At 38.1% G+C, this 27,153-nt stretch overlaps 1 protein-coding gene across 2 annotated transcripts in view; it reads right to left on the bottom strand.

The window, feature by feature from the left end:
• The window catches only part of ZFYVE9 (zinc finger FYVE-type containing 9), a 124,965-nt gene that overhangs the window by 65,781 nt on the left and 32,031 nt on the right, over window positions 1–27,153 (bottom strand). For both annotated transcript variants that reach the window (XM_028511350.2, XM_028511349.2), the window contains exons 2-4: window positions 13,143–13,248; window positions 8,819–8,924; window positions 4,251–6,352 (exon numbers count right to left, since the gene is read on the bottom strand). In XM_028511350.2, coding sequence (XP_028367151.1) covers window positions 4,251–6,352; window positions 8,819–8,888 — 2,172 coding nt within the window. In that variant the 5' untranslated portion in view covers window positions 8,889–8,924; window positions 13,143–13,248. The remainder of the gene's footprint in view (window positions 1–4,250; window positions 6,353–8,818; window positions 8,925–13,142; window positions 13,249–27,153) is intronic.

Here is a 27,153-nt window from a genome sequence, read left to right as displayed (position 1 = left end):
GAGCAAAAATACTACAGCAAAAACTGGAATGGATTCTATGTGTAATATTCAACTTCTCGAGAATTACAAAATATAAACTAAACACAAACATTTCTTAAATTGAAAGAACACCTGTACGGCACCTTGTACACTATGGTCAGGGTTGAACCCCACAGTGAGCCAGCCTGAGTGACGATCCCATGCACAAACAGGCCAATAACAATTAAGATTCAATTATTACAGAAGGGCCCACATAACTCACACAAGGGACATTCCTTGAGCACCCATCTCAGGGGATCAAGGAGACTGTACCACTGGACCTCACAGGACACCTACTTCATAAGGTTACCACACAAAGACAGGGAGTCATAGCAGATCTATCTAATAAATAGAAACAAACACAGACCATCAAAATGAGGAGACAAAGAAACAGGCCCCAAACAAAAGAACAGATAAAATATCCAGGAAAGGAGCTAAATAAAATGGAGGCAAGTAATTTATCTGATGTAGAGTTCAAAGTAATGGTTATAAGGATTTTCAACAGCATGAAGAAAAGCATAGAAACCATAAAAAAATCAGAAATGAAGAATATGATATCTGAAATTAGGAATACACTGGGAAGAATAAACAGTAGGTTGGATGAAGCATAAGACTGAATCAGCGATTTGGAAGACAAGGTAGAAAAAAACCACCCAATCAGAGCAGCAAAAAGAAAAAGGAAACACGAGGACAGTTTAAAGGGTCTTTGAGACAATATGAAGTGTAACAACATCCACATCATAAGAGTACTGGAGAACAAGGTATTGAGAACCTATTTGAAGAAATAATGACTGAAAACTTCCCTAAGCTGATGAAGAAAAAAGACACACAAGTCCAGAGAAGTATAGTGAGTCCCAAACAAGATGGACTCAAAGAGACCTACACCAAGATGCATTATAATTAAAATGGCAAAAGTTAAAGAGAAAGAATCTAAAGCAACAAGAAAAAGACAATCACACACAAGAGAGTTCCCATAAGATTGTCAGCTGATTTCTCAACAGAAACATTTCAGGCTGGGAAAGATTGGCATGAAATATTCAAAGTGATGAAAAGCAAAGACTACTTTGCTACAACTAAGACTACTTTACCAAGCAAAGCCTATCACTTAAAATTGAAGGAGAAATAAAGAGCTTCCCAGACAAGAGAGAGCTAAAGGAGTTTGTTACCACCTAACAAGTATTACAAGAAATGGTAAAGGGACTGCAAGAACAAAAAAGAAGGGTAGAGGAGCAGGGGGGAGGAAGGGGAGAGGAGAGCGAGGACAAGAAACAACAATGGAGGAACACAGTTAAAAGAATAAAATGGCAATAAATGTGTACCTATCAATAATCACTTTAAATGTAAATGGCTTTAATGCTCCAATCAAAAGGCATAGGGTAGCTGAATGGATAAGAAAACAAGACCCATATATATTCTGTCTCCAAGAGACCTCCCTCAGAATGAAAGCTACACATGGAGTGGAAGTAAAGGGATAGAAAAAGATATTTCATGCAGATGCAAAGGGAGAAAAAGCTGGCGTAGCAATACTTTTTGACAAAATAGACTTTAAAACAAAAGCTACAGTAACAAAGAAGGATAGTACACAATGATAAAGGGGGCATTCCAACAAGAGGATATAACCCTTGTAAACATTTATGCACCAAACACAGGAGCACCTAAATATATAAAGTAAATCTTGATAGACAAAAAGGGAGAGTTCAACAGTAATACAGTCATAATAGGGGATTTTAATATCCCACTGACAATAAATAGATCTTCCAGACAGGAAATCAACATGGAAATGGCATCCATAAATGACACAATAGATCAGATGGATTTAATTAATATCTTCAGAGCATATCACCCCAAAGCAGCAAAATATACTTTTTTTTTCAAGTGCATAAGGATACACCACACGTTAGGACACAAAACAAGTCTCAATAAATTTAAGAAGACTGAAACCACATCAAGTATCTTCTCTGACCATAATGCTATGAAAGTAGAAATTAATCACAAGAAGAAAACCAAAAAACACACAAAGACATGAAGGCTAAATAACATGTTATTAAACAATGAATGAATTAACCATGGGATCAAGGAAAAAAATCAAGATACCTTGAAACAAATGAAAATGAGAATACAACAACCCAAAATCTATGGAACACAGCAAAAGCAGTCCTAAGAGAAACAGTCATAGCATTATAGACCTATCTTAAAAAGTAAAATCTCACATAAAGTTTAATTTTACACTTAAAGGAACTTGAAAAGAAACAATAAACACAGCCCAACGTGAAGAAGGAAGAAAATAAAGATCAGAGCAGAAATAAACAAAATTAAGTCTAAAAAAGTAAGACAAAAAAAAATCAATGAAACCAAAAAGTAGTTCTTTGAAAAGATAAACAAGATTGATAAACCTTTACCCAGACTCATATAAAAAAGAGAGCCCTGACCAGTGTGGCTCAGTTGGCTGGGTGTCATCCTGCAAAGTAAAAGGTCACCAGTTCGATTTCCCATCAGGGCACATGCCTGGGTTGCAGGTTCAGTTCCTGGTCAGAATGCATACAAGAAGTAACCAACTGATGTTTCTCTCACTCTCTTTCTCCCTTCCCCTCTAAAATAAGTAAATAAAAATAAGAAAGGAAACTAGGCCATTTTCTCACACCATACACAAAAATAAACTCAAAAACAGATTAAAGACTTAAATGTTATATTCAAACCATAAAAATTCTATAAGAAAACACAGGCAGTAAAATCCCAGACACTTCTTGTAGCAATATCTTTTCTGATATATCTCCTAGGGCTAGGGAAACAAAAGAAAAAAATCAACAAATGGGACTATATCAAACTAAAAAGATTTTGCACAGCAAAGGAAACCATCAACAAAATGAAAAGACAACTCACTGAATGGGAGAACATATTTGCTAGTACATCTGATAAAGGGTTAATCAATATCCACAATTTACAAAAAACTTTAAAAACTCAACACCCAAAAAACAAATAATCCAATTAAAAATGGGCAAAGGACCTGAATAAAGACTTTTCTATAGAGAACATACAGATGACCAACAGACATACTACAGGATGCTCAACATCACTAATCATCAGATAAATGCAAATTAAAACCACAATAAGATATCACCTCACACCTATCAAAATGGCTATCATCAATAAATCAACAAATAACAAGTGTTGGTGATGATGTGGAGAAAAAAACCCTCATGCACTATTGGTGGTAATGCAGACTGATGCAGCCACTACAGAAAGCAGTTTGGAGTTACCTCAAAAAATTAAATACAGAACTTCCTCATGACCAGCAAGTCCACTTTTGACAATTTATTCAAAGAAACCCAAAACACTAACATGAAAGAATATATGCACCCCTATGTTCAATACAGCGTTATTTACAATCACCAAGATTTGGAAGCAGCCCAAGTGTTTATCAGTAGATGAGTGGATAAAAAGGCTGTGGTACATTTACATAGTGGAATACTACTTGGCAGTAAAAAAGAAGGAAATCTTACCCTTTGCATGGATGGACCTGGAGAGTATTATGCTAAATGAAATAAGCCAGTCAGAAAAAGACAAATACCATTTGGTTTCACTCACATGGGCAATCTAATGAACTAACAAGCAAAGTAGTGACAGACTCATAGATAGGGAGCAAGCTGACTGCCATTGGGGTTGTGTGGGGCTGGGGGTAGAAAGATTGCACCAAAAAAAAAAAAAAAGAGAGGGAAAACTCATGGACATGGACAACAGTGTGGTGATTGTGCGAGGGAAGGGGGTAGAGGGAGGTGGAGGAGAATATGGGGGGATAAATGGTATAGGTGAAGACTTAGGGTGGTGAACAACCACTACAGTGAACAGATGACGTGTTGTAGAATTGTGCACCTGAAACCTGTATAATTTTGTTAACCAGTGTCACCTTAATAAATTCAATAAAAAAGAAAAAAAGAATAACTTCCTTATTTCAAACAATTCCATTCTAAATATCTGTCAATATATAAACCACAAAGTTAACACTTCCTCAATTCTCATGTTTATGAAAACTGATTCAGCTTAAATCTTGGCTCTCAAAAAAGCTTTTATAAACACTAATAATCAGCAAGGTCATTTTTTATTTAGAACTAGAACTGGGTGATCAAAAGCTATTTATAATATCACTTCAACCACCTTGTAGTTCCTTTATTAATTTCTAATTGAGCATTACAAAATAAGCATGCTAGATTTCTGAGCTGATACACACAACTTACCTTCCCACATGCTCTGCAATGATGCCTCCTTTTGGTGAAAGTAAACCTGGCTTCACATTTCATGCAATTTGGAGCCTGAGAATCTGGTACCCATACTGGAGCCACCTCGCCCAGAGTGGTAAATGGCTTTCTGGCAGAAATTCCAAACTGACCAGCTCTGAGATCATTATCTGGGCTATCTGGAGCTAATACAAGGCACGGTCTACTAGATACCCCGGACTCGTAACTTTCTAAATGTTCCCCATTTGTATCAGTAATAGAAATGTTTCCCAAAGAGGTATTGCATACATTGGCTGCTGAGTTTTCCCCTATTTTTGCTTTCCCAAGAACATCATTTTTGTTTTTAATATTATTTCCACTGTTTGCAGGAAGGTCATTTTGTAAATGGTCTGATAATGGCTTTGGAATTTGAAGTTTAAGATTAGAAGGTTGCTTCGGTCTTGCACCACCAAACGGAACACTAATGGATTGCAGGTTTGCTACTATCTTGGGTGAAGATTGCCCAAGCACTGATGAAACTTGGCTAGAGAAATTATGTAAATAATTTTTCTTTTTTAGGTCACCAGTGCTGTTTAAAAGTAGTCCACTCCCTTCTGTGACTTCATTTCCTCTCTGTTCATAAATATTTGAGTAGCATTCTGATTTGCTCTCCTCTATTTCCTTTTCTTCTGTTACTGAATCTTCTTTGGAGGGTAAAGTCTTTGGAACAAAACAAACGGGGCTCTGCATTCCATAGGAATCACAACAATTAGAAGTATTTGCTGCTGGTGTATCCATAACAGTAGAGAAATCACATCCTTTACTTTCATCCATGACAGTTCCTTTTAAATCTAGACCTGCTTCTCCCCTTCTATCACACTCTCCTCCACTATCATTGTAAGTGTCCTCAGGCTGATTCATCTGCAGAAACTTCTCATTTTCTTTATTTACTTGGCTGTCATTCATCTCATTTAGTTTAGTCAATTTCCAATTAGTCATCTCCTGAGATTCAGAAAAATGCTCTGTCATATTAAGAAGTTCTGTAGTGCCAAGAATTTCTTCACGCTCACAACCTTCATTTTCACCAGCTCTAACTTCACTGGGTACAAGGCAATCTGAAGACTGTTCACAGTTCTCATCCTTTCCAGATCCACTATGCATATCTGGTTTAAGAAGTAAAGGTAAACCAGACTGGATGGGTTCTTCGTTGGTTATCTTTTCTGTTGGCTCTTTTTTCATCAAAATGCCCTCACTATAATGGGAAAAGGAGTTTAGATTCCCTAAATCTGTCCTAGAAGAGCTGGTTTTGTCAGTGAAAATCTCATCTGGTATACAGTTCTCTTGGTTTTTAACAGCAGGATCTTCATCTGTTCCCTGGGATGAAATTATTGGGTCAACTGTTAAATTTGTAACCACAGACATGGAGGGATCTCTACCAATATTTTCATCATCCTTTACTTGTGAAGGGGAACAGATACTGGTTGGATTATCAGGTGAAGTAGTACATATATGTTTAACAGAATCCCCCTCTACATTTGGTCTACTCAACAGATCCATTTGTTTCTCTGAGTTCATATCTTTTTCAGTGGACCCATTTATATTAAAACTAAATTGATCAGTTTGTCTGTTTTCATTATCCAGTGAACAGCTAAAAGTATCCATGAGGGACTGAGTATTATAATTATTACAATCCTGCAAATCACTGGGTAATGTCCTTTTATCACAGTTATGCATGACGGCTACAACAAGAACATTCTTCTCATCTGGCAGACAAGCTAGGTTTCCACATTTCTTCTCTCCCACTTCAACAGTACTGCATTGATCATCTTGATTACAGTTCCTCTTAATTAACTGATCTTCTGCAATGGCATTTTCACCAATCCACATTGTGTTGCTCTCTGGATTCAGACTACAATCCCGCCCATTAGCACAAAGGTTCTCTTCCTCCGTGGTCAGAGGAGCTGAATGAGCTACGGAGAAGACTTTCAGCTGTGGCTGTGACTCATTAGAAACTGAAGGTTCATTCGCTCTGGCCAGTGAAGGGTTAAATGACAGCAGGTGAGATGGGGGATCTAGAAGCTTACTCCATCTTGTGTCCAGTAAGATAGGAGAAACTGTTTCATCTGAAAAAAATAAATAATTACAGTAAGTTTTCTGGTAACATTGGAAAATCTAGAACTAAGTTAGTTGACTACTTTTGCAAATACAGTCTGAAAATAAGATATCCCTAAGATATACAGTTTCTGTTTCATAGCTAAGAATAAGAAAATATATTTACAATTGTTCCCTGTACTATATGTCACTGAATAGTAATATCCCAGAACACTCCAAACAACAAAAGTATCCTACCTCAGTCTAGCAACATAATTCAAGCAGCTCTCAGGCTGTACTTGGTGGTAGTGGGGCACCAGTAATAGGGAAGGGCTCAGATTGGCTGAGTACAACACTGAGTGAGGACTAATCTAAGGAGGAAAAAAATCAAAATGGTGATGAAGATGATAGTAACTAAATGGGAAAGAAAAGAAAGGAATTTTCTGTGGATTCAGAATGTTCTATTATGTACATCATGACTGAAATTGGATTACCTGAATATATATCTATTTGCCAAAAATGTACAGTTAACATCTGTACATTTCAATGTGTGTAGATTTTAAAAACTGTTAAAAAAAAGAATGATAATAAAGCAGGAAGTGAGGAGCGGTTGAAGGTATAAATGAACCAAAGATGGCAGCATGGCCCTGGCTGGTGTGGCTCAGTTGGTTGGGTGTCATCTGGCAAACAGAAAGGTCACCAGTTTAATACCCAGTCAGGGTACATGCCTGGGTTGTAGGTTCAGTCCCCAGTTGGGGCACATATGGAAGACAACCAATCAATGTTTCTCCCTCTCTCTAAAAAGCAAATAAATAAACTTTTTAAAAAAATGGCAGCATTCAACTACTATAGAAGCTGGGTAATAGGTATGCCAGAGTTTACTATATTATTGTTTACTTTATATATATTTAAAATTTGTCCATAAGTTAAAAAAAGTATGCTACAGTATATGAAAGTCTAGTCATAATTATGTCACAATATATTAATTAGGTTCATATTTACATTGCTGAGGACATTTGGCAGAAAGTATTCCATTACTTTATTAAATCAACACATTCTTATCAATAAGCATAATTTAATCTTCCTGTTTATTTTTTTAGATCATAACTAAGATGGCTATTTTCCCCAAGTTACAGTGCAATGTGTATATTTAATTAAAGAAAAAATAATACACTTATTACCCTTCTTGCTTTCTTCAGTAAATCTGATAATCATAGCCCTAAAATTATACAAATACATTTTCCTCTCAGTAGTAACATTAATCTTCAATGCTCCCATAGCACCTTCTTCATATCTTTATCAAAGCATTTGCTGCACTGTAATGAATGGCTAAGTTACCTCACTTTTCCAGGCAGAAACCATTCCTTTCCATCAATATAAGTCCTTACTTTGCATAGTGCCTGGTATGTAGTAGGTGGACAATAAACACATGCTAAGTGAGTATCTATCAGAGTAAAAGCACCAAGCTTGAGGAACGTGGAAATTAAATGATAGCTCTGGCCTCCAAAAAGTACATATTCTAGTTGGGAAAATAAGAAATGGAGCCCTAAAAAAAAAAAAAAGCCCTGGCTGGCGTAGCTCAGTGGATTGAGCGTGGGCTGGGAACCAAAGTGTCCCAGGTTCGATTCCCAGCCAGGGTACATTCCTGGGTTGCAGGCCATAACCCCCAGCAACCGCACATTGATGTTTCTTTCTTTCTCTTTCTCTCTCTCTCTCTCTCCCCCTTCCCTCTCTAAAAATAAACAAATAAAATCTTTAAAAAAAAAAAAAAAAAAAGAAATGGAGCCCTGGCTGGTGTGGCTCAGTGGTTGAGTGCTGGTCTGTGAATCAATGAGTCACAATGATGATTCCCAGTCCGGGGCACATGCCTGGGTTGCAGGCCAGGTCTCCAGTGGGGGATGCATGAGAGTCAACCACATATTGATGTTTCTCTCCCTCTCTTTCTCCCTCCCTTCCCCTATCTCTAAAAAACAAAATAAAAAATCTTTAAAAAAATGTAAATCTTTTAAAATTAGGTTTAAAATAAGTCTTTATTTTACTGGTCAATCGACATTCAACAAGCTATTTTCCTTAGTTTAGGAAATATAATCACACATTTTAAAGCTTTTCTTGATAATAAATTGTCCATATGTAACAGAGGAGAGTTCAGACTCTAGTACATATTGCCTAGATTCTAATTCTGCCACTTCTTAGCAAAGTAGCTTTGGGGAAGTTGCTTGACCTCTCTTTGCCTCTATTCTCATATGTAACATGTAAATAACATCTACTTTCATGGGATTATTTTTAAAATAAAATAAAATCCATATACATTATTTAATATATCTCATATAACATATGAGTGATTAAACATGTTAGTTATTACTCTGGATATTAATATATAATACTGTTAAGTTATTGGAATTGATTTTACTTTTTTAAAAAGTACTGAATTCTCTTATAACCCTACATTCTCTACATCATAAGCACATTCATACACCTTTGCCAAAGTAAGTTCTCACCTTCGTTTTGTTCAAATTCATCTAAAACCTTGTCCAGGTTGTAAGCTTCTGCTTGGAAGTAATTCTCCATCAGTGAGGAAACACCACTCAAGAGACTTATTTAAATCTACAAAGACCAAACTAGTATTACACTTTCAATTGTTAAAATATAATTTATAGACAAAACAAATGATACAAAAGGTCCCTCTCTTCAGGACCTTTTACCCAGCTGCCTCCAACACAACCCTCCCTATACCCAAAATTCTACATCCTTCAGCTCTTACCTTACTTTCACAGGGAAATCTTCCCTGAAACCCTAGAAAAGGTGAATTCCCCTTATAATTTCTCACAGGACTCCACTTTTTCCTTTATAACAATCTAAAAGTATACATTGGTGTCATTATTTGATTAATATCAATCATTCCCACTAGTCTGTTGATACTACAAAGACACACACACTAGACTGTTCACCAAGTGATTAGCAGAGAACCTAATGTAGTATCTTTTCAGTAAGTACCTGTGAGCCCTGTCAGGTGTAGCTCAGTGGATTGAGCGCCAGCCTGCGAACCAAAGGGTTGCTGGTTTGATTCCCAATCAGAGCACATGCCTGGGTTTCAGGCCAGGTCCCCCAGTAGGGGGCATGTGAGAGGCAACCACACATTCATGTTTCTCTCCCACACTTTCACCCTCCCTTCCCTTCTCTCTAAAAATAAATAAAATCTTAAAAAAAAAATAAAGTTACTGTCTTTAAAAAAAAATAAGAAGGTGTCTTATTTTGATTTCTGGCCAAGATGGAGGCATAGGTAGACACACTGTGCCTCCTCGCACAACCAAGATAGGGACAACAACAATTTAGAAACAGAATAACAACCAGAACTGACAGAAAATTGAACTGTATGGAAGTCGAACAACCAAGAAGTTAAAATAGACCCGTTCATCCAGACCGGTAGGAGGGGCGGAGTCGGGGAGCTGGGTGCGGGTCAAGGCGGAGAGCAGAGAGTGTTGGGAATGGGCATGTAAGGCATCCGGGGTGCGCAAGATGGCAGTAGGTAGACCCTGAGCACACAAGCAGCAGCTGGCAGACCCCAGCCCAGGGGTGGCAAACGGCAGATCCAGCAAGGCAGGAATTGTGATGCAAGGTACTGCACGCAACCCAGGATCACAGTGCTGGGAAATAGAGCCACAAGACATTGATTGAAAACACCTGTGGAAGTTGAGGCGCAGGGAGAGACTCCCAGCCTCACAGGAGAGGTTGTTGGAAAGTCCCACGGTGTGCACAGGCCCACCCACACGGGAATCAGCACCAGGGGGGCCCAGTTTGCTCGGGGGAAGCGGTGGAAGGGACTGAGGTCCTACAGAGAGTGGAGCAAGTGCCACTGTTCCCTCTCGGACCCCACATACAACGCCACAACCCAGCAACTGGGGGTACCCCGCCCTGGTGAACACCTAAGGCTCTGCCCCTCATATGTAACAGGTGCGACCAGACCAAAGAGGGGAAAAATGGCTCAAACAGAATTGAAAACTCCAGAACCAGTGCTTTTAAGCTACCGAGAGATAGCCAACCTATCAGATGCATAGTTCAAAGCACTGGTGTACAAGATGCTCACAGAATTGATTGATTTTGGTCGCAAATTAGATGAACAAATGCAGGCTATGATAAGAGAAATGAAGGAAAGTGCACAGGGAACCAACAGTGATGGGAAGGAAACCAGGACTCAAAACAATAGAGTAGATTAGAAGGAAAAAAGAAACATTCCACCAGAAGAGAATGAAGAAACAAGAATTCAAAAAAATGAGGAGAAGCTTAGAAACCTCCAGGACATCTTTAAACGTTCCAACATCCAAATTATAGAGGTACTAAAAGGAAAAGAGGAAGAGCAACAAGTGGAAAACTTATTTGAACAAATAATAAAGGAGAACTTCCCCATTCTGGCAAAGGAAATAGACTTCCACGAAGTCCAGGAAGCTCAGAGAGTCCCAAAGAAGTTGGACCCAAGGAGGTATACACCAAGGCACATCATCATTACATTACCCAAGATTAAAATGAAGGAGAGAATCCTAGAAGCAGCTAGAGATAAGGAGACAGTAACCTACAAAGGAGTGCCTATGAGACTGTCAGCTGATTTCTCAAAAGAGACCTTACAGGCAAGAAGGGGCTGGAAAGAAGTATTCCAAGTCATGAAAGGCAAGGACCTACATCAAGATTGCTCTATCCAGCAAAGCTTTGGTTTAGAATGGAAGGGCAGATAAAGTGCTTCTCAGATAAGGTCAAGTTAAAGGAGTTCATCATCACCAAGCCCTTATTTTATGAAATGTTAAAGGGACTTATCTAAGAAAAAGATAAAAAACATGCACAGTAAAATGACAGCAAACTCACAATTATTAACAACCACACCTAAAACAAAAACAAAGCAAACAACTAGAATAGGAACAGAACCACAGAAATGGAGATCACATGGAGGGTTAGCAACAGGGGAGTGGGAGGAGGAGAGAGGGGGGAAAAGGTATGGAGAATAAGTAGCATAGATGGTAGCAGAAAATAGACAGGGGGAGGACAAGAATAGTATGGGAAATGTAGAAGCTAAAGAACTTATGATACATGGACATGAACTAAAGGGGGGAATGTGGGTGGGAGAAGGTGTGCAGGGTGGAGGGGAATGAAGGGGGGTAATGGGACAACTATAATAGCATAATCAATAAAATACATTAAAAAAATAAGAAGAACAGAGACAGAATCATGGATACAGAGAGCATTTTGATGGTTGTCAGATCAGAAGGGAGGGAATGGGTGATGTGAGGGGATTAAGAAGTACAAATTGACAGTTACAGAATAGCCATGGGAATGTAAAGTACAGCATAGGAAATGGAGTAGCCAAAGAACTTATGCACATGGCCCATGGACATGAACAATGGTGTGGGAAATGCCTGAGGGAGTGCGGGGTGGAGGGGGCAAGGAGGAAATATTGGGACAAGTGTAATAGCATAATCAATAAATATATTTTTTTATAAAAGAAAGAAGTGTTGTGTTATCTGCAACTAACTTTTGAATGATTTAGGAAAAAATGTGTGTGTGAGGATCAGAGGGGTAAGAGAGGGAGAAGAGGAAGAGAGGCGCTGAAAATGAGGCAAATTGTAAAGATTGATGAATGTAGGTAAAGGTCTTCGTTACGAGGACGTTATTTATGAGTCTTCGTTATACTATTGAATTTTTCTATAAGCTTCAAATCTTTCAAAAGAAAAGAGTGCGATGAGCTCATGGTGGGAAGCACTCCTTTCCACTGTGAATATAGACAGAACAGATTATTTTTTTAATGTTTATACACTCAAATTCAGAAGTGAGAAAAAGAAATATACAAATGCCATAAAGCAGGAAGAAATCAAGCCATAGTAATGAGTGAGAACTGAATGGTGGCTGTCCACAGACAGCAACCTTCAGGGATTTGAGAACTAGCAGGATTTGAAAATCATTGGCTGCAAACTTACTGAAGTTTCTACAGTGAAGGGAGACAGACCAGGCTCTCTGCACAAAACCAAGAGCTGGGGAAAAACTGCCCCAAGTGACTCCTATACTCAGCAATGGAGCAGGACTGAACCGAGTGTCCATAATATGACCATTCAGAAATTAGAATGCCTAGCCTTCCTCTCCCTCATGATTGGGAATGATATTAATTCTTCACATTCATAAACATAACATGGTTTATCTCTATGCTTACTCAGCTCTTCCTGTGACATAATCAGTTTCTGAAACCAATCTCATCTATACATCCTCTACCCCACCACCATTTTTTACCCCTTAAAGAGTCAAATGATTTCTAGTCAGGAAAAAGTCAATGATTCCTGCTCTACAAGAATAAAATACTTCCAATTTTCTGCTTCAAAGTACTGCTCTTCATCAGTAGTCTAAAAATACAAAATAATGTAATTAAATCTATATTTCTGTTCCCTGCCCCAAAATGAGCTTTCCTTGTTGAACTCTTGCATGATGACTAAGAATATAAATGACATTAATTGGGTGGATTACTATTATTTGCTCTTAACAATATTGTTCAAATCTACATTCTTTTTCATGGTGAAATTACCGCTCTATGCTCAAGGTAGAAGTTGACTCTGAAAGTGAGAAGCCAAGCACTGGTAGAGAAACTAGCATTTTGACATAATTCAACAGTAATTTTAAAATAACCCTTTGATTCTGAATTTAGGTCAAATTTTTCCTAAAACTACACTCCTGATTTAACATGAAGCAATGTTATAAATGAAGCAAGCAGCATTTATCCATGAGCATTGTTTTCTACAGATCTAGTTGTTTTCTCTCAAGCTCTAAGAGAAATAAGACTGGTTTCCTTACCTTGTTTCCCTTACACACGTGATAAGAAACAGACTTCTCTGTGCTTACTCATGATGCCTGCTGCACTACCAGCCAGTCCTGCTGATTCAGTATGCTCTGTTTGACCCTAGAGAAAAAACACATTGCTCAGTACATTTGCTAAAGCAATAAGCCCTAATTTTCTTCATATAAACCTATCATAGCTGGACAAATAAAAGCTATGGGGCTTAAACAATAAATTACAATCACATCTTCAGATTTAAAGATGTGGCCAGTACGTAATGGGATGCAGCAGTAGACACATTTTATTGTCTAAAAAGGCCAACAGGTAAATGTTTCAACGAACAGTTAAGAATTTGTGCACACTTATATTCAACAGATAATACAGAGTGAAACATCAAAGTAGGTACTTTTTACCCAATGTCTTTATGTTAATTCATAAAAATACCACTGGTTTTATATTACAATAGGCCTTCCAAGTAACCAAAGCTAACAAAAGTGTTGCTTCACAAGAAAGTCCTCTGTTCGTGTGATTTTTTTTCTACCTATAAAAAATTCTTAAAATGAGATTCAAATGCTTCCTACTAAGATTTTTATTGCCAAACAACTGTTTTTCCTCTAAATGGAGTTTCATGATTCTAGACCTTTTCTGTTTAGAAACAATGATTCTATTAACCGAATTTTAACTTATACAATCAGGGGTATGCAAAAAACAAAGCTTTCTCAAATGTTATTTCCTTCTTCTGACTATGACAGTACCTATGAAGTTATAGTAAAGCAACAAATGCCTATAGAAGTGCTCAGAGATAATTTGAAGTTCTTTAAAAGCCTAATTTGGCTTTGAACAAGATTAGTAGTAGGAACTAATTAGAATAAAACTAAGTCCCTGGCTGGTGTGGCTCAGTGGACTGAGTGCCAGCCTGCGAACCAAAGGGTAGACGGTTTAATTCCCAGTCAGGGCATATGACTGGGTTGCGGGGCCAGGTCCCCAGTTAGGGGCACAAGAGAAGCAACCACACATTGATGTTTCTTTCCCTCTTTCTCTTTCCCTTCCCCTCTCTCTAAAAATAAATAAATAAACTTAGACTTTTGGCCAAGATGGAGGCATAGGTAGATATACTGTGCCTCCTCCCACAGCCAAAAGAAGGACGATGACAAATTTTAAAACAAAAAGCAACCAGAAATGCCAGAAAAATCAAACTGTATAGAAGTCCAACAACCAAAGAGTTAAAGAACATTCATCCAGACCAGTAAGAGGGACAGAGACAGGCAGCCAGGGTGGAGAGGACTTGTGGTCAGGTGGCAGCTGGAAGACCCGGCCAGGATGCAACTGGCAGACTGGGTGGTCCTACATTTGTGTGTGGATAAACAGGGAGAAAGAACTGGGGAGAAAGACAGACCGTGAAACTGAGGGTACCAGCGCGGGGAAATAAAGACTCAAACACTCTGACTGAAAAACCTGTGCGAGTTGCAGCGGCAGGAGCAACTCCAGCCTCACAGCAGAGTTCACTGGAGAGACCCACAGGGTCCTAGAATGTACAGAAACCCATCCACCTGGGTATCAGCAGCAGAAGGGCCCAATTTGCTTGTGGGTAGTAGAGGAAGTTAATGAAAGCTGAACAAGAGCTGAGTAAGCAGCATTGTTCCCTCTTGACCTGTCCCCCACATAGAGCACCACAATGTAGTCATGTGGGTTGCCCCACCCTGGTGAATACCTAAGGATCCACCCCTTACTACCAAACAAGTGTGCCTAGACCCCCCCAAAAATGGCCCAAATGAAAGCTCCAGAAAAAAACAACTAAGGGATGAAGAGATAGCTAATGTATCAGATGCTGAGTTCAAAACACTGGTAATCAGGATGCTCGCAGAAATGGTTCAGTATGCTTGCAAAATAAAGGAAAATGTAAAGGCTATGAAAAGTGAAATAAAGAAAAATACACAGGGAACCAACAGTGAAGGGAAGGAAACTGGGACTCAAATCAACAGTTTGGAGCAGAGGGAAGAAATAAACATTCAAGCAGAACAGAAAGAAAAAAAAAAACAGGAATTCAAAAAAAATGAGGCAAGGCTTAGGAACCTCCAGGACAACTTTAAGTGTTCCAACATCCAAATCATAGGGGTGTCAGAAGCAGAAGAGGAAGAATAAGAAATTGAAAACTTACTTGAAAAAATAATGAAGGAAATCTTCCCCATTTTGACAAAGTTAATAGACTTCAAGGAAGCTCAGGGAGTCCCAAAGAAGTTGGACCCAAGGAAGCACACACCAAGGTATATCATAATTATATTATCCAAGGTTAAAGGTAAGGAGAGAATCTTAAAAGTAGCAAGAGAAAAGGAGACAGTTACCTACAAAGGAGTTCGCATAAGACTAGCTGCTGATTTCTGAAAAGAAACCTTACAGGCAAGAAGGGGCTGGGAAGATGTATTCAAAGTCATGAAAGGCAAGGACCTACATCCAAGATGACTCTATCCAGCAAAGCTTTCATTTAGAATGGAAGGGCAGATAAAGTGCTTCTCAGATAAGGTCAAGTTAAAGGAGTTCATCATCATGAAACCCTTATTGTATAAAATGTTAATAGTACTTATTTAAGAAGAAGAAGATGATCAAAACTATGAACAGTAAAATAACAACAAACTCACAGCTATCAACAACCAAACCTAAAAAAATAAAAAACAAAAACAAACTAAGCAAACAACTAGAACAGGAACAGAATCACAGAAATGGAGATCACATAGAGAGTTATGAGCGGGGAGTTGAAGGGGGGAGGATGGGGGAAAAGGTACAGGGAATAAAAAGTATAATTGGTAGGTATAAAATTGACAGGGAGAGGTTAAGAATAGTATAGGAAATGGAGAAGCCAAAGAACTTACATGTATAACCCATGGACATGAACTAAGAGTGAGGGGAATGAGGATCAGAGCGGGGAGTGCAGGGCAGAAGGGAATAAAATAGGAAAAATGGGACAACTGTAATAGCATAATCAATAAAATATATTTTTAAAAATATAAAAATGAATACAAATAAAGAATAAAACTAAGAATCTCATATTATCTGTATAAAATACCTATATACAGAAGTAACACTTGCTTGAGTGTGGTTGGTAGGATAATAATATTGGTGTAATAATTTATAGTTTTAATTTGAACATTTCACCTAAAATGTCATATGGTGTGCCTGAGTGTGATACTGTTATGTTACAGAATTACATACTTATGATTTTGTAATAAAAAGGGGTGTTATTTGTGCCAGACCCTGTATAGTCACAGAATTTTCAGAATACGAAAATATGTTAGAGATGATCTAATAAACATCACTTAATTTTAAAGATTAACTGAGGCACTAAAAGATATTTCCTGACATAATAAACATGATTCCATTATCTGTTGTGAAAATTAGCGTACTAAAAAATAAGAGGATGAGAAAAAGGCCTAAAATTCCAGAAAGCAATAGAAAAAAATGCAATGAAAATCACTGGTGAGAGATTTTCCTGTTTTGAGAACTTGAAAAAATAAGTACATGCTACATACTCTAAATGAGAAGAGTTGCTGATACTAAGAAATAGACATATTCATTAAAAAGAACTAAATCACATCAGAAGTACAAGAAGGCAGCATGGAGTAGAAGTACCGAAGCCAAATGAGAATGAGGAGGCAAAAATAAGGTTCACCCCTCTAATACCTAGCTAATTAAAGATTTTTTAAAATAAATAAAATGGACTCTATGGATTCAAAGTCAAATCCTGTACATGTTTGCATATGTATATTTTAATGCATGAGACACTCCAATAATACCATGTAACTATCCCAAACATCTAAAGTTGTTTTTTTTTTTCTGGAACCATATCCCTTTGACTTTCTAGCTTCAGTTGCAAAACCTCAAGCCTGGTTAAGTCCAAATGTCTATATTCCCCCAAGTAGCCTAAATATAGCTGAATTAAAATCACACAGATGGTGACTGGTCTCAAATTTACAATTATGACTTCACAGTAAATTTTCCTTAGTCATTCTGCTTTCAACCCCAAACCTCATCTCCACCTTCGGATATGCCTAGAATTTCTATCTTCCCCACTAGACTGTAACAGTTAACTGAGAACAATGGCTATGTCTTCCTTCTCAGTAACCCATAGTATACCACATAGTGCTCAACAAATGCTTCATGAAGAAATAAACTGTATGAAATTAATAAAGTCCATATTTAAGTAATCAACTTCATGATAAAGATTCCTTCCTCCCTAAGAAATAAATATTTGTGAATGTGTGTCATAGATTAGAGGAACAGTACACAAATGCAAGAGAGAAACAAAAAACAGAAATCCTCTGGTGGGAGAGAGAAAATGACAAGGACTTAAATAGTGGGGAAATTTTATCATTATTATATAATCACAGATACTTTGATATAATAATTACCCTTCTAGGTATTTATCTTAAAGAAGTAACTGGATAAATGGAAAAGATATGGAATAAGCTACTGTTAGGTTGATATTTAAAATAGTAAAATATTGGAAAAAATCTAAATGTCAGATGAAAGAAGCAATTTACAAAACAGTGCAAATGGTAAGACTCCATATTTGGAGAAAAACATAAAACACTTAGAAAAATATACACCAAAATACAATGGGGAATCTCTCAGCAGTATTTGGGTGATTTACATTGTTTTCAAGCCTCTATAGTCCTAATTTTTCTAGGATAAATGTATATTATTTGTTAATAAAAGGAAAGAGAATTGAAGATATGTGAATTTCAATTAGTAAAAACCCAAGCTACTTAAATTTTTACCTTCAAGTATGAAAACTGAAAAAGGAAGAAAATAAGAAAAACAAGCATTTAAGAATTCCTTGGGGTCCACTGGATTTGGGGGTCCAATGGATAATCCATTAGATTATCTCCCTGGGATACATAATTTTTAATTATAATATGGAGAAAAAAAAGAAGAATAACCTAAAATTAAGATACCAAGATTTTATTTTAAAAACGAACATATAAGAAATAATGATGTGAATAAAACTGATGTTTAAGATGTCAGAGGCAGCCCTGGCCAGTGTAGCTCTGTTGGTTGGAGTGCTGTCCAGTAGCCGAAAGACTGTGCATTCAATTCCCAGTTGGGGAACATTGTAGATTCGATCTCCCATCCCAGTACATATGGGAGGCAGCCAATCAATGTTTCTCTCTCTCCCTTACTCTCCCTCTAAAAGCAATGAAAAAATGTCCTAAGGTGAGGATAAAATTATTTTTAAAAAATAAGATTCAAGCAATTTACAGGAATCTCTAATGTGGATGTATTTATAACAGAAGAGATTTATGAAGGTAATAATTTCTAAAATCCTGGCCACAGGTTAAAAAAAGGGAAAAAATGAGGAAGATAAACGGGAAAATATTCTCAGTTAAGTATAATTTCCTACCTTGGATCTGATTAATACTATTCACCACAGAACAAACTCAGTATCCACTTAGTAACCAAGCTTCTTAATAACATTTCCAGCAGGAAGTCTGGCAAGGAACTAAATTCAACATGTACAAAACTTCATTCAATATTCCAAAGTCCTCTTTCTTGGTTCCCTCTCCTAGTATGAGCAGAGCTACCAAGGTAGGTGTGGCAAATTATATTTCCAAAGATGATTGCTATAATATCTCCCATTCCACATGATTTTCTTTCCAGGGTGGTGAAATCTGTATCCCCTTCCTCTAAACCTGTTTTATGACTATCTCAACTAATAAAGCAAAACAGGAGGGACACTATGGTAACTTCTAAGGCTAGGTCACAGAAGCTAATAGTTTCTGTCGGGTTGTCTCAGGATACTCATTCTCGGAATCCAGTTATCATGCCAGAGAAACTACATGGAAAGGACACACATAGGTGATGTGGCCCATGAACCTCATAATGTGAATGAGTAAGCCTCAAGATGACTAACTCTAGCCCCAGCCTCTGTCTGACTACAACTGCATTGAAAATTTTAGGAAAGAACCACCTAGCTGAGCCCATTCAATCTCCAGAACCACAAAAGATAATAAATAATTAAGCTGTCTGAAGCCACTAGTTTTGGTGTAGTTTATTATATGTAAAAATAGGTTTGTGATTTGTTACTCTTCAACCCAATCTTATATAAATATTCTAAAGAAAAGAGTTAGAACCGTAAGAGAGACAGGCAAAAAAGAAAAGCCACTGATGGCAGCAGCTTTTTTACTGTGCAATTCAGCACTGACTCCAAATTTATAAATCCCACTCAACAGCTTTTGGGCTTTTTAGAGTACAGTTTGGGAAACATCTCATTATTCAAGCAACAAACTAAGGTGAGGGAGGGTGTCTTATCTTTTTCAATAGTAGCTTATCAAAGATTTCCTCTAAACAACATACAGTACTCTACTAGTAAGTAAAGAGCTCTGGTAAATGAATTTTTTAATCTCATTAACTTTCCAGAACAATTCTAGTATTCCTGGTAGACTAGCACCCTGGAAATTCATTTAGCTAGCCAGCTCCTTTAAAAAAAAAAAAAAAAAGATCTTATTTATTTAATTTTAGAGAGAGGGGAAGGAAGGGAGAAAGACAGAGAAACTCCATGTGAGAGACACATCCATTGGTTACCTCTCACAGGCCCCCATCTGGGGACCTGTCCTGCAACCCAGGTATGTGCCCTGACTAGGAATCAAACCAGTGACCTTTTGTTTTGCAGGCCAGCACTCAATCCACTGAGCCACACCAGCCAAGGCTTGCCAGCTCCTGAATAAGTGTATGTATCATGATCAATCTGGTTCACCAACCCAAAACTTTGAATGCCATTCTAGATACTACCTCTCCTTCTCCCCACCTCTACATTCAATCTGATACCACATCTTGTCAATCTTGACTTTCAAATCTCTTAAGTTCATCTACTCTCTCCATTCCCATATCCCATACTTATCACCATCATTCTGTTGCCTGGATTTTTGCAAGAATCCTAAATAGTCTCCCTGTCCCACAGCCATTTTGTAGACATCTAGCCTATTCACTATACAAATATAAAACACAAATTTGATTGTATTATTTTTGTACTTGACACCATTCAGTGGTATCCTATTACCCTTAGAATAAAGTCCATACCTCTATCACATAGCTGTTTGATTTGGTCTCTGCTTACCTCTCTAGTGTAACACCTCTTTATTGTCAAATTTTTACTCTATGAACTGAGATTCCTGATCATCTGAACTTTCAATTCTCAATCTTGCCTATCCCTGTTCCTCGAAACAGGCCTTCATACTGATGCATGCTACAATATGGATGAACTTGGAAAACATGCTAAGTGAAAGAAGTCAGTCACAAAAGACCACGTATTATATGGTTCTCTTTATATGAAGTGTTCAGAATAGGCAAATCCTTGGAAACAGAAAGTAGACTCATTGTTGCCAGGGGCTAGGGAGAGGAGGAAATAGAGAGTAATTGCTAAAGGGTATGGGAGTTTCTTTTGGGGGTGATGAAAATGTTCTGGAATTTGACAGTGGTAATGTTGCACAACTCTGTGAATATACTGAAAACCACATAATGTAACTTTAAAAGACCAAAATTTTATGGTATGTAAATTATATCTCAATAAAACTGTTAACAAAACAAAACTTCACTCATTACTATTTAGGCCTAGAATACTCTGCCCCTGCCACTGTTACTTGACTAATTTGTACTTTTCCTCCTTATCCTACCCTACACATCTATTGAGAAGCCCTTCTGATCTAGGTCTAGGATAGGTGCCCCTTTCTCTTATTTATCTTTACTTCCTCCATCATAGCACTTATCAACTGAATAAGGATTTTTTAAACTACTTGTCTCTCCCTTACAGGCTGCCGAGGTTTTTCAGGATAGGGACTTCTATGCCTAATGAATGGCAAATGTCTGGGTAAGTGCTCATAACCACTTGTGACACTAAGTAAAACAACTAAAGGTTTTACTTTCACAGTACTTCCAATTAGGAAATCTTCTCATACAAAGGATCCCAAGAGTTGTGTTGAGACAATGACTCTAATGTACTTACTATTTCAAAGTTTATTAATACCAACATAAAATTATTAGTTTGCATAATACAGGACAGTTCAAACTTAAACCATGTTTTTTAAGTATATTTTATTTTATTTTTGTTTAAGATTTTATTTATTTATTTTTTAGAGAGGGAAGGGAGGGAGAAAGAGAGAGAGGGAAAAACATCAATGTGTGGTTGCTGGGGGCCGTGGCCTGCAACCCAGGCATGTGCCCTGACTGGGAATTGAACCTGCAACACTTTGGTTCGCAGCCCACTAAGTATATTTTATTTTTTAAATATGTTTTATAGATTATGCTATTACGGTTGTCCCATTTTCCCAGCTTCATTCCCCTCTAACCTGCACACTCTCTCCCATCCACATTCCCCCCCTTTAGTTCATGTCTATGTCTCATAAGTTCTTTAGCTTCTACATTTCCCATCCTATTCTTGCCTTCCCCCTGTCTATTTTCTACCTACCATCTATGCTACTTATTCTCTGTACCTTCCCCCACCTCTCCTCCTCCCACTCCCCTGTTGCTAACCCTCCATGTGATCTCCATTTCTGTGGTTCTGTTCCTGTTCTAGTTGTTTGCTTAGCTTGTTTTTGTTTTTGTTTTAGGTGTGGTTGTTAATAATTGTGAGTTTTTTGTCCTTTTACTATACATGTTTTTTATCTTCTTTTTCTTAGATAAGTCCCTTTAACATTTCACATAATAAGAGCTTGGCGATGATGAACTCCTTTAACTTGACCTTATCTGAGAAGCACTTTATCTGCCCCTCCATTCTAAACCAAAGCTTTGCTGGATAGAGTAATCTGGGATATAGGTCCTTGCCTTTCATGACTTGGAATACTTCTTTCCAGCCCCTTTTGCCTGCAAGGTCTCTTTTGAGAAATCAGCTGACAGTCTCGTGGGCACTCCTTTGTAAGTTACTGTCTCCTTATCTCTTGCTACTTCTAGGATTCTCTCCTTCATTTTAATCTTGGGTAATGTAATGATGATGTGCCTTGGTGTGTTCCTCCTTGGGTCCAACTTTTTTGGGACTCTCTGAACTTCCTGGAAGTCTATTTCCTTTACCAGATTGGAGAAGTTCTCCTTTATTATTTGCCCAAATAACCTTTCCACTTGTTGCTCTTCCTCTTCCCCTTCTGGTAGCCCTAAAATTCAGATACTGGAATGTTTAACGATGTCCTGAAGGTTCTTAAGCCTCTCCTCATTTTTTTGAATTCTTATTTCTTCATTCTTTCTGTTTGGTTGTTTCTTTCTTCCTTCTGGTCCACTCTATTGGTTTGAGTCTCAGTTTTCTTTCCATCACTATTGGTTCCCTGTGCATTTTCCTTCATTTCACTTAGTGTAGCCTTCATTTTTTTCATCTCATTTGTGACCAAATTCAACCAATTCTGTGATCATCCTGATCACCAGTGCTTTGAACTGTGCATCTGATAGGCTAGCTATCTCTGTCACTCCGTTGTATTTGCTCTGGAGTTTTGATCTATTCTTCCATTTGGACCATTTTTTCTTTTGTCTTGTTGAGCCTGTTATGTAGTAAGGGGTGGAGCCTTAGGTGTTCACCTGGGGAGGGCACCCCAGTCGCTGGGTTGAGACATTACATGTGGGGGCGGGGTCTGAGAGGGAACAATGGCGCTTGCTTCGATCTGTTGGATTTCAATCCCTTCTGCTGCTTCCCCCAAGCAAACTGGGACTTTCTGATGCTGATTCCCATGTGGGTGGGCTTGTATACATTCTAGGACCCTGTGGGTCTCTCCAACAAACTCTCCTGTGAGCCTGGGAGTCTCTCCCTGTGCCTCAACCCCCCACAGGTGTCCCCAGTCAGTGCCTTGAGGCTTTATTTCCTGGTCCTGGGACCCTGGGTTGTGTGGTCTGTCTCGCTCCCCAGCCTCACCTGGTTTATCTGAGCACGAATGTGGGACTGCCTGGTCAGCCAGCCACCTTGTGTGCAGTGCCTCAATGCACAATCACCACCTTGCTGGGTCTGCCTGTTGCCACCCCACACCCAGGGTCTACCAGCCACCACCTGCGTGCCCAGAGTCCACCCGCTTCCATCTTGCGTGCCTGATGTCACTGCTTTTTGTGCCATGACCCCTGTCTGCCCAGCCACCTGACTCCACCCCGTCTACCAGTCTGGATGAATATGTCTATTTTAACTCCTTGGTTGTCGGACTTCCATACAATTAACTTTTGTCAGTTCTAGTTGTTATTTTGTTTTTAAATTGTTGTTGTCCTTATTTTGGTTGTACGAGGAGGCACAGTGTATCTACCTACACCTCCATCTTGGCCAGAAGTCTCTTTAAGTACATTTTATTGATTATGCTATTATAGTTGTCTCATTTCTTTCTCTCCTTTATTCCCCTCCGCCCTGCACCCTCCTTCCCACCTGCATTCTCCCCGGCCTTAGGTCATGTCCATGGGTCATACATGTAAGTTCTTTGGCTTATCCATTTCCTATACTATTCTTAACCTCCCCCTGTCTATTTTATACCTACCAATTATGCTCCTTATACCCTGTACCTTTTCCCCCATTCTCCCCATCCCACTCCCTACTGATAACCATCAATGTGATCTCCATTTCTGTGAATCTGTTCCTGTTCTAGTTGTTTGCTTAGTTTGTTTGTTTTGTTTTGTTTAGGTTCAATTGTTGATAGTTGTGAGTTTGTTGTCATTTTACTGTTCATAGTTTTGATCTTCTAGTTCTAAGATAAGTACCATTAACGTTTCATATAATAAGGGCTTCGTGATGATGAACTCCTTTAACTTGACCTTATCTGAGAAGCACTTTATCTGCCCTTCCATTCTAAATGAAAGCTTTGCTGGATAGAGTCATCTTGGATGTAGGTCCTTGCCTTTCATGACTTTGAATACACCTTCCCAGCCCCTTCTTGCCTGCAAGCTTTCTTTTCAGAAATCAGCAACTAGTCTTATGGGAACTCCTTTGTAGGTAACTGTCTCCTTTTCTCTTGCTACTTTTAAGATTCTCTCCTTATCTTTAATCTTGGGTAATATAATTATGATATGCCTTGGTGTGTGCTTTCTTGGGCCCAACTTCTTTGGGACTCTCTGAGCTTCCTGGACCTGCATGTCTATTTCCTTTGTCAAAATGGGGAAGATTTCCTTCATTACTTTTTTCAAGTAAGTTTTCAATTTCTTGTTCTTCCTCTTCACCTTCTGGCACCCCTATGATTTGGGTGTTGGAACACTTAAAGTTGTCCTGGAGGTTCCTAAGCCTTGCCTCATTTTTTTTTAATTATTCTGTCTTCATTCTGTCCTGCTTGAATGTTTATTTCTTCCTTCTGCTCCAAACTGTTGATTTGAGTCCCAGTTTCCTTCCCTTCACTGTTGGTTCCCTGTGTATTTTTCTTTTATTTCACTTAGCATAGCCTTCACTTCTTCCTCTATTTTGCATCCATACTCAATAATTTCTGTGAACACCCTGATTACCAGTGTTTTGAACTCAGCGCCTGATAGGTTGGCTATCTCCTTGTCTCTTGGTTCTTTTTCTGGATTTTTGATCTGTTCTTTCATTTGGGCAATAGTTCTTTGTCTCAGAGCACCTATTACGTTGTATGGGGAGGAGCCTTAGGGATTTGCCAGAGTGGGGCAACCCAAGTCACTGTGTTGTGGCACTGTATTTGGGGAAGAGGTCAGAGAGGGAACAATACCACTTGCTCAGCTCAGCTCTCATCATGGTTTCAGTCACTTTTCCCTGCTACCCACAAGAAAATTGGGCCCTTCTGGTGCCGATTCCTGGGTAGGTGGGTTTGTGTATGTTTTAGGACCCTGTGGGTCTCTCCAGTGAACTTTCCTGTGAGATTGGAAGTTCCTCCTACTACTGCAACCCCTACAGCATTTTACAGTCAGAGGTTTTGAGGCTTTAGTTTCCTGTGCTGGAACCCTGGGTTGCACGGTCTGTCTCTCTCCCCAGTTGTTTTCCCCAGCTTATCTGCATGCAAATATAGGATTGTCAATGATTGAAATTACCATGTTTTATCAAGGATTTCTACCCATAATCACAACTCTTCAGACAGCTCCTATTAGTTTGATTACTTACCTTTAAAGAAAGAAAAGTGTGATTCAACAGTATCTATGTATACATTAATGGAATATCTAGCAAAACTGAATTCCAAATCAAACAACCAACATGTAATAGACCTAACTGCATGATGTTTAATCTAAACGAACACCTTTTATGTGTAGTCAGTGGAGCGTGGTGAAAGAGCACTGGCATAGCACACTGGCAAATCCAAGTTGAAATTCATGCTCTATCAAGCATTTCACAGCATTGCTGCTTTGAGCATGCTACTTATCCTTTCTAAGGCTCGGTTTCTTTATATTTTATATGAAAACTATACTTTGCAGGATAGTTTTTTATGATAAATTCTTCATAGAACTTAATATGATAAGTTCTTTTTAAAAAGTATTTTAAATTTATTTTTAGAGGAGGGAAGAGAAGGAGAAAGAAAGAGAGAGAAACATCAATGTGTGGTTGCCTCTCCCATGCCCCATACTGGGGCCCTGGCCTGTAACCCAGGCATATGCCCTAATAGGCAGTCAAACCATGACTCTTTGGTTTGCAGTCACATGCTAAATCCACTGAGCCATACCAGCCAGGGCTTGCAGGATAGCTTTAATGATAAATATGAATGTATTTATAAGAAGTACCTCATTCTGATCTGATATATAAGTGCTTAAAAATGGTAGCTATCATTATCATCAAAAAGCAATTTGTGTGAAATAATTAAAAGAGAAAGGCAGAGTGTGATTTGAACCATAAAAAAAACCCAGCAGACTGGTTTATTTATACAATTAATACATCGGGGCCATTGGTCTTAAGTGATCAATTCAAGTCTCAACAATTAAAAGAAATACAGGAACAAAAAAGTTACCTAACTGTTCGACTTACTGAAGAGGCTAAGTACATTTGATTCTAAAATAAAACCCTTTAAATATGAACATTCTCACTCATAGTGGCAGAAAAAAGAAATGAGATAATCTTTGAGAAGAGCTTTATTCCTGCAAATCAAGACCAAAGTACATTAAGAGAGCAGGATCTGGGAATCTGACATTGTTGCTATTCCACATTCACACAGGGCTTCAATTTCCAGGATATCAATCTGGCATCTTTCACTAACACTGAATTAGAACCAGGTGGTTGTTTCAAACAAAAGCACACCAGTTTAACAAATATTGGGAAACATGATGATAACAGATGTATCAAATATACATATGTACTCAAATCCCTCGAATAGCAACTGATTTAAGATTGGCACTAAAGTAAGGAGAATGTATAATTCTCATGTTTGGAGTAATAAGATTCAAGACCATATGAACAAATGTGTATATACATGGTATAGAGTCAGAAACTATTCAGATACACAACATCCCTAAAGTAGCATACAAGTTGTTTGTTCACAATTGAACCATTAAGGAACACTGTATCAGCCCGAGTTCATACCTCTAATTTCTAGATAGCAGATACCATACCTACTAGATTACCTTTGCCAACAGAATTCTATAGTTTCCTGCTTCTCACTCTGTACACACACATAAATTTTTATTACAAGATAAAATGCCTTATTCAGGAGAAATTATCAACCAATTTCTTAACCTGGTATGAGCTCCTGATCTAAGCTGAATGAATCGCAGACCCTTCTACACTATTCTTGAGAGAAAAAGCTGCAATCCCTCCTTTTGGATTCTGTGAAATATCCTAGTTATCCTTTAAAAATTTCCTTTTCTTCTTAAGTAAGCTTCATTTAATTGCTTAAACTTGCAATGAAAGTCTTAACAAATATAATCCAATATTATGATATAAACTGAGACAAAGAATATCAAAATCACAGTTTCAACCTTAAGTGCATACCTAAATTTTCAAAGATCAGACACTAACTGCGATATTCTATGTTCTACAAGTAGCTAATACATGAGAGAAATTCACTGGTGGTAGGGTCTTATCATTTGGATCATTCTAGGTAACAGGCTGACAGGGAGTTATAATTTATATACCACAAATTGTGTACATTAAGAGTAATATCA

The sequence above is a fragment of the Phyllostomus discolor genome, chromosome 5, assembly GCF_004126475.2.
Source record: "Phyllostomus discolor isolate MPI-MPIP mPhyDis1 chromosome 5, mPhyDis1.pri.v3, whole genome shotgun sequence".
Lineage (NCBI taxonomy): Eukaryota > Metazoa > Chordata > Mammalia > Chiroptera > Phyllostomidae > Phyllostomus > Phyllostomus discolor.
The sequence above is the reverse complement of the archived record's forward strand: the minus strand, read 5'-3'. Positions and strand labels throughout refer to the sequence as shown.